The 18,690-nt window shown below is 40.8% G+C and overlaps 1 protein-coding gene across 5 annotated transcripts in view; it reads right to left on the minus strand.

Moving 5' to 3' along the window:
• The window catches only part of GAB1 (GRB2 associated binding protein 1), a 1,599,067-nt gene that overhangs the window by 219,572 nt on the left and 1,360,805 nt on the right, over window positions 1–18,690 (minus strand). For 4 of the 5 annotated variants that reach the window (XM_044062260.1, XM_044062262.1, XM_044062263.1 and 1 more), the window contains one exon: window positions 11,132–11,432. In XM_044062260.1, coding sequence (XP_043918195.1) covers window positions 11,132–11,432 — 301 coding nt within the window. The remainder of the gene's footprint in view (window positions 1–11,131; window positions 11,433–18,690) is intronic. The other variant, XM_044062261.1, reaches the window with a different exon arrangement.

Here is an 18,690-nt window from a genome sequence, read left to right on the forward strand (position 1 = left end):
CCTAAGGTTCACACAGTAGCACAAAGCATTTTTAGCCAGGAGAGAGGAAGGTTTAATGCATTTTCTGATGAAATGAGGTTAAGCAATGGACGGAAGCATCCTATACATTATTTTATTATACATGGTGGCTAAATAAAGTTCATTGAATCTCGGTTTCCAGTTTTCCTTGATGTTGGCTGGTTTGTACGTGATACTTGTTTCATGGTTTAAAGTTCTGGAGCACCTCTGTTGAGTAACTAGGCAAACTCACTAGACATGACTGCTTCTTTACAAAGGTAACCCAGGAGTACTGTCTGATTAAGTGACTTGCTCAAAGTCACATAGTTTGAAAGTGAAAACTAAGGGATCACTCTGGTCTACTGGATAAAGCTCATTAGCAGCTCATAGCCTTATCAGTCTCAGCTAAACTGCTTCCAAGCAGGAATTTTGCCTATAAGCATGAGAGGAAGCACTGTTCGGCATGTAAGCAGTTCTGCAGAATCTATGCTAAAAATATATTTTCTAAGATACGTAAATGGAAAAACAAGTGTGTTCAAAAGACATTTCATGTAGGTGAATAAAAACAAATAATTGTTCATACTAGGCTATCTGCCTTAGGGCATTTATAAGCCTAGCCAGAGTGTGTTTGGCTTTCGCCATCCATTTTAAATTAATTTTGCTATGCCCTTTTTCGAGGTTAGTATACTGTGCCTCTGTCTAACAGTGACACAGAAGTGATACCTGGGGTAAACCTACGATCTCCCATCCACTCATCAAGATTCCTCTTGAAGTGAGTCAATGAGGGACTCTACCTAACCTGGACTGGGATTTTATTCCAGAGTGAAGAGAGCCTCTGGGTTATGAATCTGTCCCTCCAGCATGTCCTATTTATTTCAGTGCTGAGGTTCAAGTCTCTTGAGCACGTAGCTTGATGGGATTTGGATTTTCTGAGGTGCAGCATGTCCATTAATTCCGGGTTGGACATGGCTTTATACGTCAGGCACAGATCGCCTCTAAGCAGGCGGTATGCCACTGAGTAGAGCTGGAGTTTCTTTAACCGGGCAGCATATGGCATCTGTTTGAGCCCTTTGATCCTCTTGGTGAGGTACTTTTGGGGTCTTTCCAGTTGCTGCAGGTGTCTGGTAAGGTACATCCCAAAAGGGGCATTATACTCAATTATGGGCCTGACGAGGGATGAGTAAAGAGGCACGATGACCTCCCCTGATCTAGATGTGAATCCCTTCATGATTAGGTGGGCTATATAAAATGTTTTTCTAACCACTTTGGCCACGTGGTTGTCAAATGAGAGATTGCTATCAACTTGGGTCCCCAGGTCCCTAATTACTTCTTCTGTACTTAATGGATTACCACCTATGTGGGAATTTGTGGGCACTTTGTTTTTGTCAAAGGGGATGACTATACACTTTTTGGCGTTTAGCTTGAGGCCATGGCTCTGGCACCAGTTGTCTGTTTCTATGAGGCCCTTTTGAAGGATGCTTGTGTCGGCTGGAGAGTCGATTATGGCGCCCAGTTTGCAGTCATCTGCGAACTTGGTCAGCCACAGTCCTTCCGTGTTGGCCTGTACCTCCGAGAAATATATACCGAACAAGAGAGGTCCCAGGACTGAGCCTTGTGGGACGCCACTTGTAACTGGTTTGGAGTCTGACATGGCTCCAGCAATTCTAACCATGTGGGTTCTGTCCTTGAGCCAGTTTGCAACCCATCTAGTGACATAGGGGTTTATATTTAATCTGGTGAGCTTATCTATAATGCCCGAGAGGGGTATTGAATCTAAGGCTTTTGCAAGGTCTAGGTAGGCTGTGTGGACCACCTTCCCCTCGTCAATGGCCTTGGTGACTGTTTCAAAGAAATCAACCAGGTTTAAGAGGCAGGATCTGCCCTTAACAAAGCTGAACTGGGCAGGACCCAGTGTCTGTAGGTCCCCAATATCTTTATTTATGAGGCCCATGATGATCCTTTCCATAGCTTTGCAGACCAAGCTAGTCAGGCTTATGGGGTGATAGTTTCCAGGATCCGTTGAGGCACCACCTTTGTGGAGAGGGACTACTGTTGCTGCACGCCACTCTTTGGGTACATATCCTGCAGTAAGGCTGATATTGAACAGTAGTTTTGTGTTTGGATTTAGCTCTTCTTGGAGTTCATGTAGGACGCAGCCCGGGACACCGTCTGGTCCCATTGATGCTGTGTTTTTTTGCTTTGGAGAGGGCAGCTCTTACCTGAGCATCTGATATGTCAGGGGGGCAGCACTCTGCTGGGATAGGTATTTGCCCTTTTGGTGGTGGGGAGGGTTTGCGCTGAACTTGTCAGCTAGGATGTTGGCAATGTCTGTGGGTTCAGTGTATTTTTTGTCATTTTGGACCAATTCTGAGCATATCTGGGAATTCCCACTGAGGTTCCTAACATAACTAAAGAAAGCCTTGTGATTACCCTTAGTGTCCTGTGCAATTTTTCTCTCAAAGCGGGCCTTAGACGATTTTATGAGTGCCCGTAGTTTTTTGCTAATACTGATCAGAAATGCCTTCCCTTTTTGGGATTTTGCTCTATCATGTAGTAGCTTCCTCCTTCTATTGTATAGTTAGTTTATGGCTGGAGTCCACCAGACAGGACGTCTGCCTTTGGAGGATTGGGTCTTGGTTTTATCTGGGATTGCATGATCCATGCATTTCTGAAGGTGTTCATAGAATGCGTTTATAAAGGATTCTGCGGTCTGGGCCGTATTTTCCACAGGCCCGGGGGCTTTGAAGGATTCCACCTCGGTTTTGAGGAGTGTGAAATTTGCTTTAGAGAAGTTTTTCACTGTGGTTTTCAGGGCAGGGGGTGGAGTCGGGATGTGAATATCCAGTGAGATTAGTTTATGGTCTAATCTTACCAATGAGGGATACACTTCTGGTCTGGAGCATAGAGTCCCCATGTTGGTGATGATCAGGTCCAGTATGTTTTCCCCTCTTGTGGGAGTGGTAACGAGTTGTTCCATAGCATTTGAGTTTATAAATTCTAGGAACCTTTGGGCTAGGGTGCTGGAGCTAGAATAATGCTCCCAGTCTATGTTTGGGTAGTTGAAGTCGCCCAATATAATGGTGTTTGGAGAGACCTTCATATTTTCCAGTGTTCTCAGGAAGGCCATGTGGGGTTCCTGGGTTTGGGAGGGTGGTCTGTAGAAGGCTATAAACTGGAAGGCAGTTTTACCCACTGTTAGTTGCACATGGATAGTCTCTGATGCTTCGTGCTGTGCCACCAACCTGGAGGTGTGGGTATCTTTGATGAATATTGATACTCCCCCCCCTCCTTTTGTGGTTCGGTCCAAGTTTTGGGGCCAAAAAGCATGGTATGAGGTATAACCTGGTAGTGCTGGGGTGCTCTCGGGAGCCTTAGTTAGTACTACTGAAATTAAAAGACTTGATACAGTACAAGCTGAAATAGTGTACAATGCATCTAAATCAGTAAGACAAGAAAGCAAGTTGGACTGCTAGGAAAAAAAACACTAAGGGCTAGTGGAAAATAAATGCTTAATTTAAAACAGACAAGTGTGGAATATGAACCTTTCTCAGAAAATACTTTTAAGCAAATAGGATTACAAAATATTGAATAAACAGCTGTATGCGCATTGCTAACCACATGGGGATGGCACCTTATGTCAAAAACTAATGATATGCTAGTACAAAAGTAAAGTTCAAAATTCCTCTCCCTTAAATAATAGCACTTAAAGTAAATTTTCCTAAATTTTATGTGATTTGCCTTCTAAGAAGCTATGGATGGTAGGAGAAATTAACAAGAAACAAAGACTGCATATGTTAATGCAAACAGCCCGCAGAGACATTTCAGATACTGAGACGAGTCCCAAGAATGACATCCTCTAATAATGTCCTACTGTGCCAATTTGTTTACAGGCTTAGGAAGCCTGCCACAAAACCACTACACAGAAATAAAACATGATGCCATGACAGGCATATATGCTCCAAGGAAAGTACCAATAACTCAAAAGTAAAGTGGAGTAAAAACTTAAGTAAAAGAACAATTTAGGTGTCAATAGGCAGCAGCTAAGAGTACAAAAACTGGGTGAACAATACACTCAGTGTTTTAAAGAAAGACAAGATATTTGCAGTGCTCCATGAAATCTAAATAAAGTGGTTAAAAGAAAGCAATACCTACTGCTTAGTGTTGAAGAAGTTGTCTCAAAAATGTCAAATACTGTTGTGATTTTTAGTAACAGAAGTACACCACGGTTTCTGGTAAATAATGCTAAATGAAGAAAGCTATAAAATGTATGCATTTAATACAAAACTTGGAAGATAAGAGATTTATCAGACTTCTCTTTGGTTCTTCATCAGCAAAAGATGTATTCTGAAGAACTGTTGCAAAAGTAAGTGAAGGCTTATGGGGTAATAAACATACCATGTCATCTATTAGTGTGGGGTTAGATACAAAAAGGGTATGATAAGGCGGCAGAACACAGCTGGTGAATAAATTAAGGCAACATAATTTCAAGCTGAAAATGGCAAATTAAAATAACAGCAAGACATCTAAAATACATGGGTTACACTGTAATTTCTCAGTGTCTAAAATCTGAAACAGAAAAGGTCCAAGCAAGTATGCAAATGCCAAAGCCAGAAGACAAACAAAGCATTACAAACAGTGCCTATTACCAATATGGAATTATTTAAATGATAAGCTAAGACTTAAGCTTACTGATTAAAATCTTCATTGATGGCAAGCTTTGCTAAGAAGGTTTCAATGTCAAACCTCTCAGGAAACATAAGATATTCTAATTATACTTTTAGCTTTAGTACTACGGTGTGGAAGAACTTACATTTGATATTGCTTAGATTTATTTATTTACATTTGTTGACCAGGAGTGTCCGACTGGACGTAGGCCCATTTTCAGCAGAGGCCCAGGGAGAAAAGCTCCACAGTTAAAATAGACAGTAGTTACATTGGATTACATAGCGATTAACAATTTAACATAGCAATTACTTACAACATATTTACAGATGAAGAACATAGTACATCAGTAGACAACTAGAATCTTTATCTGTGAAGTACATAACAGACATTAACAAATGTTACAATAAGAAGTTCCTGCTGTATAATAAGTACTAGGCTTATGAGCATCTGAGCTTGCTATAATCAATGTAGTTAGTGGGGTGGAAAGAAAAGTAGTAGTTGGATGGGGTGGGTGATATTAGAGTGGGAGTTGCAAGGGCATAGCCAGCATGTTTTTAGGTGTACTTTTAGCAAAGTTTTGAAGTGGGTGCATGATGGTACGGAGGTAATTGTGGGTGGGAGGGAGTTCCATAATTTGGCTATGGTGCAAGAGAATAGTGCTTCACCAGCAGAGTTATTGGCTTTAGTGATCTGCACGTGATTTTTGTTGCTCGATCTTAGTGGTCTGGTGGTGTGATAGGGTTGGAGTAGATTCTGGAGGGATGGGACATTTAGTGGATGGTTTACTAGTTTGTGGGCGAGTGAGAGTTGATACCATTGAAGGAGGTGAGGGAGTTCTAGCCAGCCCAGTTCAGCAAGTGAGAGACAGTGGTGACTATGGTAGGATGCCCCTGTGGCGAATTTGGCGATTTTGTTGCAGCAGGTCTCTGGCTTGTTTAGATCGCATTGCCTTAGGTTGGTATATATTGGAGAGGCATAAAGTAGGGTGGAGATAAGATGGGAATTTGCTATTGAAATCTTTGCTGCTTTGGTGAGAGGTTGCTTATTTCTGTATAACGCTCCTAGTTTTTTGTGGACTTTTTTTATGGTCATGGATATGTGAATGTCAAATTTTAGTTTACTGTCTATTTCCACTCCTAGCAATTTGGTGTGTTCAGTTGTGTATATAGTAGTGTTATCTTTTGCTGTGATGTTAAAGTGAGAGTTGTTTTGAGTATGTTTGGTGGGTTGGAAGATGAGTAGTTTAGTTTTGTTTGGGTTGAGTATTAATTGGGCATCGGATAACCAAGTTTCAACACAGGAAAAGGCTTCCTGTGTGACTTTTTGCAGTTTGGGTAGGGACTGGGCTGAGCAGATGATGGTTGAGTCATCTGCGTATTGTATGTGTGTGCCATGTTTTGTGGCAGAGGTTAAATTATTGGTGAAAACAGAGAAGAGCAGGGTTCCAAGGATGGATCCTTGGTGAGCTCTTATGGAGACAGGTAGTTGGGGAGGTATGTCATTCTGCCATACAACGGATTGTTGACGGTCAGATACTTTGTTGGATTGGTTGTGTTAACATTTTATGAAATAAATTAAATTTTTCAATAAAATATTCCTTTGGTCTAAAAGAGTTAGAATCAGCCTTCAAGGGTCATTTTTCTTCACAACCAAATCTGGGGAATTGGGGTATTGCCAGCAAGGGAAGACAGCTTCTGAACTCCATTTTGGAACCTGAAGAAATGACTGCCCTTACTGATTTGTCTGACATTTTGATCCAAAAGACTGAAAGTGGGAAAGACTCCTACACGTGATAGGGCAGGGGGTGGAAGAAGCATGGAATGAAGGGAATGGAGACAGGAGTGGTTTTGGAGATGGTTACAAGGCAGTTCACCACTGAACATGCAGTTATCAGCTAACACTGCAGCTCAACTACAAATGTATACATACTGAAAACTCTGGTGATCACATTAAAAATAAAAAAAGAATACAAATGAGTATTTTTGCAAGACGGCAAGCCCCTGCCCCCCATGTTAAGGGGTTGCATCTCCTGCTTCCTTACACTCTTCTGTTTATATATACTAACTTCAAAATCCAACACAAAGAAAAGGAAGCAAATGAAATAATTTAACACAGACTTTGCTTCATCTCCAATCTAGCAAAGGCAGTATGCAACAGTGCTGCACAATGTCTGCAGATATGTGAAACTGGGATTTGCTAACTGAATGCCCTATCAGTAGGGATGTGTTGATCCTTTCCAAGCTACAATATTTTCATTTGCTATATTTTCACTGAGGCTGTTCTCCTAAGGCCTCTGGTGAAAATGTTGTTTTGCTCACACAGACTATCCCGGTTAAAAAATGAAAACAAAAGAGATAAGTGTATTGCTCCCCTTGAATTCCTCATGGGTACTTTAGTAGGAGGGGGTGCAGGGGTCAAAGATTTGCTGCAAAAATTCATAAATGGTAACAGCAAGATTTGAAATTCAGTGTCTTTTGCTGAAGTTGTAGCTTATTTTTTTTTGAAAGTTTGGGGCTCTCAGTTTCAGGTCTTGCACTTCTGAAATGCAACTGCAGAAAAGACTGCTGGGTTACTTCAAAGACTATATACAGACTTGGACAAAAGAACTATCCTACAACCAGTACTTTTCTCTTGATGAAAGCTAAATCCAAGTATGAGGTAAATAAGGGGACCTTTCTATTTGGTATTTTACTCTGTGTGTGTGTGTGTGTGTGTGTGTGTGTGTGTGTGTGTGTGTGTGTGTGTGTGTGTGTGTGTGTCTAGGGGGGAGGGAGGCAATTTGCAACCGTTTACACAATAGTATTTGTGCATTAGACCGAGCCATAATTTCTGTGAAGGGATGCATGAAAACAGATCAATGGTTCAGTACTAATGGATAAAACTTGAGCCACAAAATGGAGAGAAAAAAAAGTAGGAGAACCCTTCCCAAGAGTGCAACTTCTTTCAGGGTTATAAATCAGACAAAGAAAGCAATGGAATGGACAGTGTAATTTATCCCAAGAGTGTAAGCAGTGAAGAGGGACAGTGGGCAACTGACTAAAGAAATGTACGAGTGCAACGCTTACAAAGGTAAAACAGATGGTTAACAGTCAGTCAAGAAATATGGAACTTAAGATCCTGCATACTAACAACAGCAGAGAGTTCACTATGGTAATGATTCTATGCTATGCTAGAAAAACCTTCATACTAACAAAAGAGAGTTCACTATGGTAATGATTCTATGCTAGGCTAGAAATAGGTCCACTATGACAGGGTATATTGCAGAGATCATGACTCAAATGCACGTTTTTGCATAGTACAAAGACAGAAAATGGGAAACCTCATGAAGGAGTGTGCAGAATAAGTTGACATGCTATAAAATGCAGATGGACAAGTATAAGCACCTACTACACTCCACAAAGTGCAAATGCATCCATTCTCAGTACAAATGCATCTACCTACAACTTGAATAAACCAGCTCAGAAAGGAAGAGGTAGTGACAGATACACAAAAAGAAAAGTCAACAAGTTACTGCATCAGAGGACTGCATGGTACAAAAACAAGATGGTAAAGCACTGGGTGAAGTTAACGGGATGCTTAACAACAATGAAAGAGCATATGCAGCATCAGGAGACTAGCTGTGTTTGTACCCTTCAATGTTGGCAGCAAGAATGAAGTCCTGTAGACCATTAAGAACATACATGATCAAACTAAGGAAATGGAAATGAAATGGTGCATTGTTCACATAAGGAAGTCTGCAAGGAGTAAAACAATCTTTATTATGTCCACTGTGAAAATAATCAAGAAGATGGCAGTGCCATTCCACAGAAGACTAAATCCCTGAATGCAACCTAGATGACCTGGAATCGATTAACAACCCAGGTGCTAGAGGAATTGACAAGAGATGGTGTGACTGACTGGCTGATGTTACCCATCCTAAGAGGAGAAGAAAATCATTCACCTGACTGCAGTGCCAGCCCCTACTTAATAAGGAGGGCCATAACAGGCTATCTATGGTTAAGGAAGATGCATGCATCTTTGGCAAGTTACATTCACACAGCAGCCTTCAAGGTTTGGATATGGAAGTCCACATATGCTCAACAGAAGGCACAGCTGGTCCTTGCATAATGCAAGAAAAAACATCAGACACCAGAGAGGAGCTGGGGTCAGAAAAAGAAAATGGGAACTTCCCGAGATGACAGTGTCACACCCAGCCTGGTAAAGAAAAACTAAAGGTAGTCGAAGACTAATCTCTGATGAGAACAGGCTCCCCACGGGGTGATATGGGGAGCTGGAGAGTCCAGGCTAGCAGGAGAAAGGTGGATCAAATAAGCCTCCTTGGGAAATTAAGGAACAAAATGAAGTAGAAGACAGGAATAACTTAAAACTGGTGCTACACCTACTTTAAACAATAAAAAACAAAGTTGTAGGAAGGCTCACTCTCTGAATTAAGGAGAGACAGCATAGTCATATTGCAGTGTACTTAATGGATGTTAGGGAGTTGGGGTTCAAAGAACCTGTCAGGAAATATTTCTTATGGCAAGGAAGAATGCCAAACTCAAAGGCTGATTAGTAAAAAAAATAAATAAATAAATAAATAAATAAAAAAAAAGGTATTCAGTTGAAGAAGATGAATGACAAAAAATACAAAGACTTGCTTGGGAAAATGGTGTTTTAATTTCCCTGTTAGCCTCAACAGCCCATCACAAAAGGGAGGCACTTAATCCTGGAGGCAATGTATTCATTTGATGAAATAGCAGTTGGCAAACTACCACTTCAGATAGTTGATGTTCTAGTTTTTTTACTTCACATATTTTGTCATAACATACACTGCTTCACAGTGCTATTATAAGATTAAACAGCAATACTTTAGTAAGAAAATACCTCTCTCAGCTGAGTATACTCTCTGTCTTCAGTGTTGCCAATCCAGACTCGAGAATAAATGTGGTGAATGAAAGAAATGAGAGGGTCTGGCAGTTAGCACAGAGAACTAAAGCTCTGACCTGTCAATGAGCTGCTTCCTGTTCCTAGGGCACACATTTTGAATCTTTCTACCTTCATCTGCCTACTGTGTGACCTTGAGCAAGTCACTTAACCAGAGAGTGCTGTGGGGCCAACTGGGAATTTGGGCTAGGCTCCTTAATGGCCCAACGGACTGTATGTCTAGAAACTACCAATGAATGAACATTTAATAACTACTTTTATTTTCTGAGGGATGGATGAGCCACATGCTGTATGATACACTGACTCTGACTGAAGGCCACAGGTACATCTGAATATAGCAGCTCATTACAACAGACAAGAAAATGCTGATGCATACTCCTTGTCCCACTGCACATCCAACCTTCCAACAGAGCGGATGTCTGAAGCCATTTATCCCATGACATCACTGTGACACAGCCAGGCGTTACAATGTTTTTACTAGTTTGCCATTGTTTCTTCAAAGTGCTGATGTGGGGCACATCAATACTGGTCTTTATTACAACTAATAATGTGCAAGATAAAAGTGATGTGAGCTATGCTTCTTTGATATCTAAAGCAAACGGTTAATCGTTATGACCTATCATGCAGTGCAGAAGCATGGTGTTCACCTGCACTACTAGTGACCTTGTTCAACTAGCATTCAATGTCCCAGACAATCTAATTATCTGTTTCTTTATAAATCTCCTTGTGGAGAACGGGAGGTTGAGGTTTAGAAAGCACAAGGATATAAGTAGCATTTTACTGGCAGTAATTCATGTAAGACTGAGCATGTGGCAGCACACATATGTGCATTTACTCACACTCTGCTATCTGCTATATCATCTACCTTAGGGGATTCATGACATTAAATAATGTACTCTAGCCAAATGCATGCACCTCTCCACAAAGCAGTAACAAATGGGGTCAGTAATGGGTCCACCAGATGGACAGTAGCACCATGAAGAAAGGTCAGCAGTAGCAGAGAAAAAAAATGTAATGCTGAAAGAAAAAAATAAATAAATATTTTAATCAATAAATAATCAACCCCAAATGTAGCTTAATCAACTCCAGATTCAGCAAAGCCAGAAGCAATCAGCAGAATTTACACAAGAAGGAAATTATAAACAGAAATATAGTGTTCTATATGTATTTGCATTACTTTTTTTAAATTTTAATACAGAAATGGAAAAAGGGCAAGCAGTATTGAACATATGCCATGATGGCAGGTTAATTCTGACTGCGAGGAAATGACAGACACCAATGTCCCAAATGATCTGTGAAGACATCACCATTCTCAGAATAGAAATATCTGCTTATGAAAAGTGAGAGCATCTAATCATTCTGCAAGCAAAAATCAGAAGTCTCATAACATTATGATTTCTTGAACAGGTAAATTTGCCCCTTTCTACCAGCAGCAACTGCTATTATCCATGAAAAGTGCTGTTATTTGCAAGCTGCATATAATCAATAGATATTTTTTGCCAAAACAGAAAATAAACATAAACAGTATGAATAAATAAATTCCTACCTTTTCTGTCAGGTTTAAGGTTCCTGTCAACTGGGGGTGGTTCACAGTCAGTTTTTGCTGTTCTTCTAGGAGGAGTCTTTGGACTTGACCGGAAACCCATGTGGGCAGGTGGAGGTACTTGCATTCCAAAGGATGAGAAGTCAAATGTGCTTGGCGTCATAGGTACATAGTTCATTTCTTGCACATGTTCTAGAAGGCTTGTGGAGTGATGGCGTGGTGGAGAGTTAGGATTCATAGGGACATAATTTTCATCAGCTTCTTCACTCGATACACTTCCGCATGCAACCATGCCTTTGTTCTTCTAAGTCACACAGGAAGTGTAGTTAATGTTGACAATTTAAAAATATGGGAAAATGACTACAACAAAGTAGTAATTGTCTTAAAAGTTTGACTACCACACTTCTCTTCCTTTTACATAATCTCAAAAGACTCTCAGGTGACTTTCCATTTTTTGTCTGATGTAAAACTGCATTACTTATTTCACTCATGCCTGCTAAAAGATCTCCAAGACTTCAACAAACTATCATTTTAAATGTGTTAAAAATTCACTCATTCATATTTCCTCATACACCTAAATAAATTCCATTCAGCAGTTTCTCCACCCCTTTCACTGTCCAAGAGCTTACACTCAGATTTACATGTTGTTTTCTCTCTGCTGGCCTCAGTCATGTTTCCACTACGGTATGAATGTTGAGATCTTCTGTTTGTCTCCTCCTACTCATCTTTCTACAGGACTCCCATTATAACATTAACCAAATGATCCCATCTTTGGATTACCTGAGTGTGTGTCTCTATGATATGGTTTCCAGGGAAAAAAAAAAACATAAGCAATCTTCCAAGTAGACATCTATCAGAAAACATTACAATGACAGTGCCACTGCCACCTACTCGTCTGTGAGGGTAAAACCCAAGTTTTTGTAACTCACCATCCCAATAACTCGGTTTTCTGAGCTTTTCACCATGATATTGTAAACAAAAGAAGTGAACTAGAAATCCAGGAAATGACGGTAACTAAAGAATATTTGAGCCCTGCTAGGCAATTCCTCGTTCAAAGCACTGAAACATGCCATTGTAATGTGATCCTCCCTTCTAGATGGTTCTATGGTCATTCCTGAATTCTCAAGCTGTTGCTGAAACAACTGTGTGTGTGTTTGTGTGTGTGTGTGTGTGTGGGGGGGGTCTTCAATTTAATCAGTGGAAACAAAGATCTTTCTTGAGTTAGCCTCCCTCTACTATTATACTTCAATTTGTACATATGCACTTCCATTTCTGAAAGATGCTGCCCTAATAAAAATTTACACAGTCCCTGAAGATACATGGAGAATCCCCCATCCTCTGTCTTTCAAGGGTATATGTGTAAGTTTCTACTAATCCTACTTCATAAGACCTCGAGTCATACACATTTAGGGCAGCGCAGTGGTGCAGCGGTTAACATAGTCTCTTCACAGCAAGAGGTTATCTGTTTCGATTCTGTGCTGGGGTGGCTTCTGTACAGAGTCTGTATGTCCTCTCTTTATTCATGTGGGTTTCCTCCGGGTATTTCGGTTTCCTCCCACATTCCAAAAACATTCATCTGGAGCATTTCTCCCCGGGCCTCTGCTGAAAATAGGCTCTGTCCTAGTTGGACTTTCCTGGTCAACAAATATAGTTTTAAAGCCTGGCTAACTCGAATGTGTAAAAATCTGTTAACCAGTTTACTGTGTAATTTAATTTAATCCTGACTTGTGCTCAGGACTAACTTTAACCTGTGGAACTTGTTTAACTTGCTTACTTATGTAATCTCTGTAAATAATCTGTTTGTAATATGTAATGCTGGTATTATGTAATGCTGTATCTGCTTACCCTTGGAGCTTTTCTCCCCGGGCCTCCGCTGAAAATGGACATGCATCCAGTCGGACTATCCCGGTCAACAAATGTAAAATAAATAAAAATAAATAATCAATTCCAGATTCAGCAAAGCCAGAAGCAAAGGAAAAGGGTTATAATTTCTTTATTTCTAGAGAAAATGCTTATCTAACTGCCTTGTAGGATTCCCTCACTTTTACAGCCATCTTGCAACAAGTTTCTATATGAAAGTTATCTGAAATATATACCACAAGATCATTCTCAACCCGTGTTACTGAAAATACTCCATCCCTTCAACATTGTGTATTTTTTCCTTTATGTTTCCTTCCAACATGCACTATTATGCATTTCTGCATGCTCTGGATCAGTCCCTGTAATGCTAAATTTAAACAACCTATAGTGGAATAACTGTATAAATCAAAGTGCTTAACAAGAAAAAGAAACTGCTTAATATTTATAAGACGTCTTATTCTACCTACCTTAAAAGCACTTAAGTAAACCAGCAAGGAGCTTAATGGAACCATTAAGAAACTCAAAGCTGATCATGAACTTAAAATACCCACTAAAACCAAAAATAACTACAAATCCCTCTAAGTCAAGAGGTTAAAAAATAACATGCAACAATGTGCAGAGTTAGTCCACAATAACATTGCAGATCAGTGATCCAAAGGAATATCTAACATCTTAGCTGACAAATTCAATGCAAATTTTATTTCACTCACACCTACAGCTATTCCACAGACCTCGTACAATCCCAGCTGTCTCCTTTAATTACTATGGGAAAAGTTTTCTTCAATCATCTTTAAAACTAAGAATGTCATCCATGCATCCTCATAATATGCACAACTTATAAACAAAGGTATGGCATCTAGGTTCAAGGAAGTCATTGTTCCACTGTATTCAGCATTCATTAGACCTATCATGGAGTACATTGCCTCATTTGGTATGTACCTAATCAGCCATATCCAACAATTGGGAATGTCCACAGAGGTTCCTCACTAAAAAAATACAGGGCGCAAGTAAAATGTCCTATGCAGACCGCCTCAAGGCCCTATCCCTGTATTCTGTCTCCTACAGGCTGTTGAGGGGAGAACTATGCCTGACATACAGGGCATTGTCAGACCCCACTCTGATGGACCTCCTGCATATCCACAAAACAAACAAAACCAGAATTACCCATTCTAAAGACTTAAACCTTGCCTGTGATATAAAATAGGACCTCCTGGAGAGAAAGGTATGTATCCCAGAGATTACCCCATCTCTGGAACATCCATGTGAAGCAGAGTTCCACCCTAACCCAATTCAAGTGTAACTTGAACAATTGGATGGGGAAAAGGAAATTCATCCCTGGTTTAGCACCTAAGCCTCTAATGTACACAACCCCTGCTTGTAAATGTTTCATCTCCCAAGTTCCTGCTTACACTTATCAAGGGTACCAGAACTTGTCAGAGATTTTGGATGCATGGCTAGGCTTAAAAAGGACCTTGTGGTTGTTAGCATAGTAAACATATGACTGTCTAGATACCAGTGCCAAAATATGGCCTGACTGAACCACCTACTTAACCTCTTTAATTTAAGACTCTCCACTGGTTACATTTCTGAAACCTGGAAAACATCCATTGTTATGCAATTACACAAGTGTGGCCCTGCAAGGAACCCTGGTAACTACAGACTCACTAGTCTTACGAGGCTCATATCTAGCGCTACAGAGCACATTATCTCAGACCTTATAAATCTGGACATTGATTAGGGTCCAGGGTTGAGATTTTCAATTTGGCTTTGTCAAAGGAAGGTCCTGTCTCTTTAACCTTATTAATTTATTTGAAAAAAACACTGAAGCAGTGGATAGCCGTTATGCAGTACATATAGCATATACAGACCTGGCCAAAGCCTGACACTATTCCCCATGCAGGCATTACTGACAGACTTGTAAATCTGAATATAAATCTTTACGTTATGTGGCCGGACAACTAACTGGTTGTCTGACAGAACCCATGTGGGTAGCCATTTCTGAAAGCAAAAAGGTTACCAGCAGTATACCACAGGAATCGGTGTTGGGCTTTTTCCTACATGTCATCTATTTCTCAGATCTTGATGCCAGCCCTCCTGGACTATGGCTATCTAAGACAACTGCAAAATGTGTGTTTATATTCAATCTTCCACTGACTTACAACTGCTCCAGCATGGGTTACACATGTACACATTTTGATAAAAAAAGATTTTCACGTACCAAATAGGTGCAAATCCCTCCTGTCAGGAAGTTGTTGTAATTGATAATTCCTTACTGTTGAACCATCTTGTCTCCACAGCAGCTTGGAAAGCCTTCTATCTGGCTCATCTATTTTCCAAAAGTATCTCTGCTCAATCACAGAAATCTTAATTCCCTTTTACTTGCATCTCAACAGACCTATTAATAAATTTGAATATAATGCATCGTTTCGCATGTATTTGTCTAAACATATCACTCAACTTGAAAGACCTGAGGGATTCACAACTAAAAAGATCAGTGACCTCAAAAATCTTAGTTATCAAAGACAGACTGGTGCTCGCTCTCTCTGTACTCAGTCTCTGTAGACCCCTCAATGCAGATCTGTGCCTAGCCATTTGAACCATGAAAGATCCAACCCTCTTTGATCTCCTATTCCTACACAGGATAAATGGTACCTCAGATACCCGATTAAAAAAACTAAATCTTCATCAACAGATAAATGAGATATGTTGGTATGCCCGATTCATATCCAAATGTATTCCTCCCCAATTCAATTAGCTGTGTCTAACAAAAAGTACAGTTTTGTACCTACCATAAATGTAGATGTTCGAGTGTTCACACTGATGCAGTCATTACAATAGGGTTTAACCTGCCGTCAGGCGGTCCCGCAGTCGGCCAGAGTTCCAAAGTCTTGGTCCGGCATCGGCTGCCACCTCTTCCCTGATGTCAGTGCGCCAGGGGTATATAAGATGCATCCGACGCCATTTTCTTCAGTTTTTCTTGCCACAGATGTCAGGTGCCTCCAAGTAGGTAGGCAATACATATTGCTAATAAAACATACATAAAAAATAAAAAAACAATACCTTCAGTTACAAGCAAATACACCACAAAGGTTGAATAGGATAGAAAGGCATAGATAAGTCCAGCTAGGACAGAGGGGATGGAGGGGGGGGGTAACCTGGACTGCAGCAGTGTGAACACTCGAACATCTACATTTATGATAGGTACAAAACTGTACTATGTTCATCGTGTTACACTGCTGCAGTCATTACACTTGGGTAGAATCCCAAAGCTAAGGTTGGGTGGCTGGTCTATAAAGAGTTAGGATTGGCTATGAGGCCCTGCAGAACTGCAGTGGCAAATCCTGCTCTGGATTTTGAGTAAAGAGGCAAGTGGTAATGCTTGGTAAAGGTGTGCACTGAACTCCAAGTTGCAGCCTCCAAAATTTCCTTGGTTGGTACTCCTCTGAGAAAGGCTGTTGAAGTGGCTGTTGCTCTGGTAGAATGTGGCCTAATGTTATTAGGGACTGATTTTCCATGCTGTGTGTAGCAGTAATGAATACAGTGTCCTATCCATTTGGAAACAGCCTTCTTTGAGATAGCCTTGCCCTGTGATCCTGCAGCATATGCTACAAACAGTTGCTCAGTTTTCCTGAAAGCTTTTGTTTTGTCCAAGTAGAAGCGTAGCTGCCTGTGTATGTCCAAAGAGTGCAGAAGTTTCTCCCCTTTATTCTGGGGGTTTGGATAGAAAGTTGGCAAATGGATGGTTTGGTTAAGAGCCACACTCGATACCACCTTTGGCATGAAGGTAGGGTTTGTCCTTAAAGAAACCATGTCCTGATGAAATATTATAAAAGGTTCCACTGCCATTAATGCCTGTAGCTCTGAGACTCTTCATGCTGAAGTTACTGCCAGGAGCAGAGCTGTTTTCCATGATAAAAATTTTAGAAAGTCTGTAATGGCTGGCTCAAAAGGTGGCAAGGTCAGTTTTTCCAAAACAAAATTGAGGTCCCACGTTGGTGTTGGTGCTCTCCGGGGCGGTCTTACATTTTTAGCCCCTCTGAGGTACTGCTTTAGTAAGGGATGAGAGAATAAAGGAGGATCCATTTTGTAATGAGCTGAAATGGCAGAGGCGTGGATCTTAATTGATGAGAAGGATAGGCCTTTGTCCAGCATCTCAATTAAGTATTGTAAAATCTGAGGAATGTTTGGGACAAGAGGGTCAAGGCTTTGAGCCTGGTTCCAGGCACATAATCTCTTCCATTTTTCTGAGTAAGATTTCCTGGTGCTAGGCCTCCTGGCCTCCTAAATGACATCCATAACAGCTTTAGAGAGAGGTGTTGCCTGTTTGACTAATGAATCTGCCATACAGCCAGGTTTAGGGTTTTGTGCTGACCATGCAGGATCTGATAGTTTTGTTGAGTCAGAAGGCGTGAAATTTGAGGCAAAATCCATGGTGGGCCTTGAGCTAAGTTATTTAAGATTGGGTACCAGTGCTGGCATGGCAAGTCTGGAGCAATCAGGATCATCTGTGTTTTTTCTTGTCTGGCTTTTAGGAGTACCTTTGTAAGGAGAGGCAGTGGTGGGAAGGCATAAACTTTTAGGCTTTTCCAGTTGAACGAAAGAGCATCCACTTTCCATGCTTGTGTGTGGTAAGTCCTTGTGCAGAATTTTTGTAGTTGGCAATTCAGTGGGGAGGCAAAAAGATCTATGTCCGGGCACCCCCATTTTTGTGTTACCATGCTGAAGATTTGTGGATTCAATTTCCATTTGTGAGGGTCCATGATATTTCTGCTGAGATCGTCCGCCAGAGTATTTTTCTTTCCTGGCAGGAATTGTGCTTACAGATGAACTTGATAAGTTAGAGCTGTGTTCCACAAGGTCATGGCTTGCCTGCATAGGGGATAAGAATGAGTGCCCCCTTGCTTGTTTATGTACCACATTACTGTGGTGTTGTCTGTTTTTAATAATAATTGTCCTGGATGCAGAAGGTTCTTGAAAGCTGTTAGGGCATTCTAAACAGCCAACATCTCTTTTTGATTGATGTGAAGATGCATTTGGTCTGTGGTCCACTTGCCCTGAATACATTTTCCTGCCATGTGTGCTCCCCAGGTGTAATCCGAAGCATCTGTTGTTAGAGTCTGCCTGGCTGTAGGTAGAGTGAAAGGCTGGCCCTTGTTGAGGTGACATGCCTGTGCCCACCATCGAAACTCCTGTTGTAGGCAGGGAATTATTGGTGTTACTGTTTCTAAACTGTGAGAGTGTTGAGTCCAAACACTTTTTAGGTACCATTGTAATTTCCTCATATGCAGTCTGGCATATGGAATTAGTAGTATGCAGGATGCCATGAATCCCAGGGTCTGCAGAATTTTTCTTGCAGGGAGATGGGACTTTTTTGCCAGTAATTGAAAATATTGAGTCAGTTGTCCTTGTTTGTCTGGGGTGAGATAAGCCATCTGGGCTGTTGTATCCAAGCTGGCACCCAGGAATATTATCTGTTGTGAGGGCACTAGTTTTGACTTCTTTTCATTTACTGTGTATCCTAGAGAAATTAGCAGCCTTTTACAAACGCCAGATGTTTTAGAAGAATGTCCTTTTTCTCTGCTTGAATGAAACAGTTGTCCAGGTATGGATATATTTGAATTCCTTTTTGTCTGCAAAATACAATTACTGGTGCCAGGCACTTTGTAAAGACCCTGGGCGCAGTAGATAAGCCAAAGGGCAGT

This window comes from Protopterus annectens, chromosome 2.part1 (assembly GCF_019279795.1).
Source record: "Protopterus annectens isolate FY-2018-M chromosome 2.part1, PAN1.0, whole genome shotgun sequence".
NCBI lineage: Eukaryota > Metazoa > Chordata > Ceratodontiformes > Protopteridae > Protopterus > Protopterus annectens.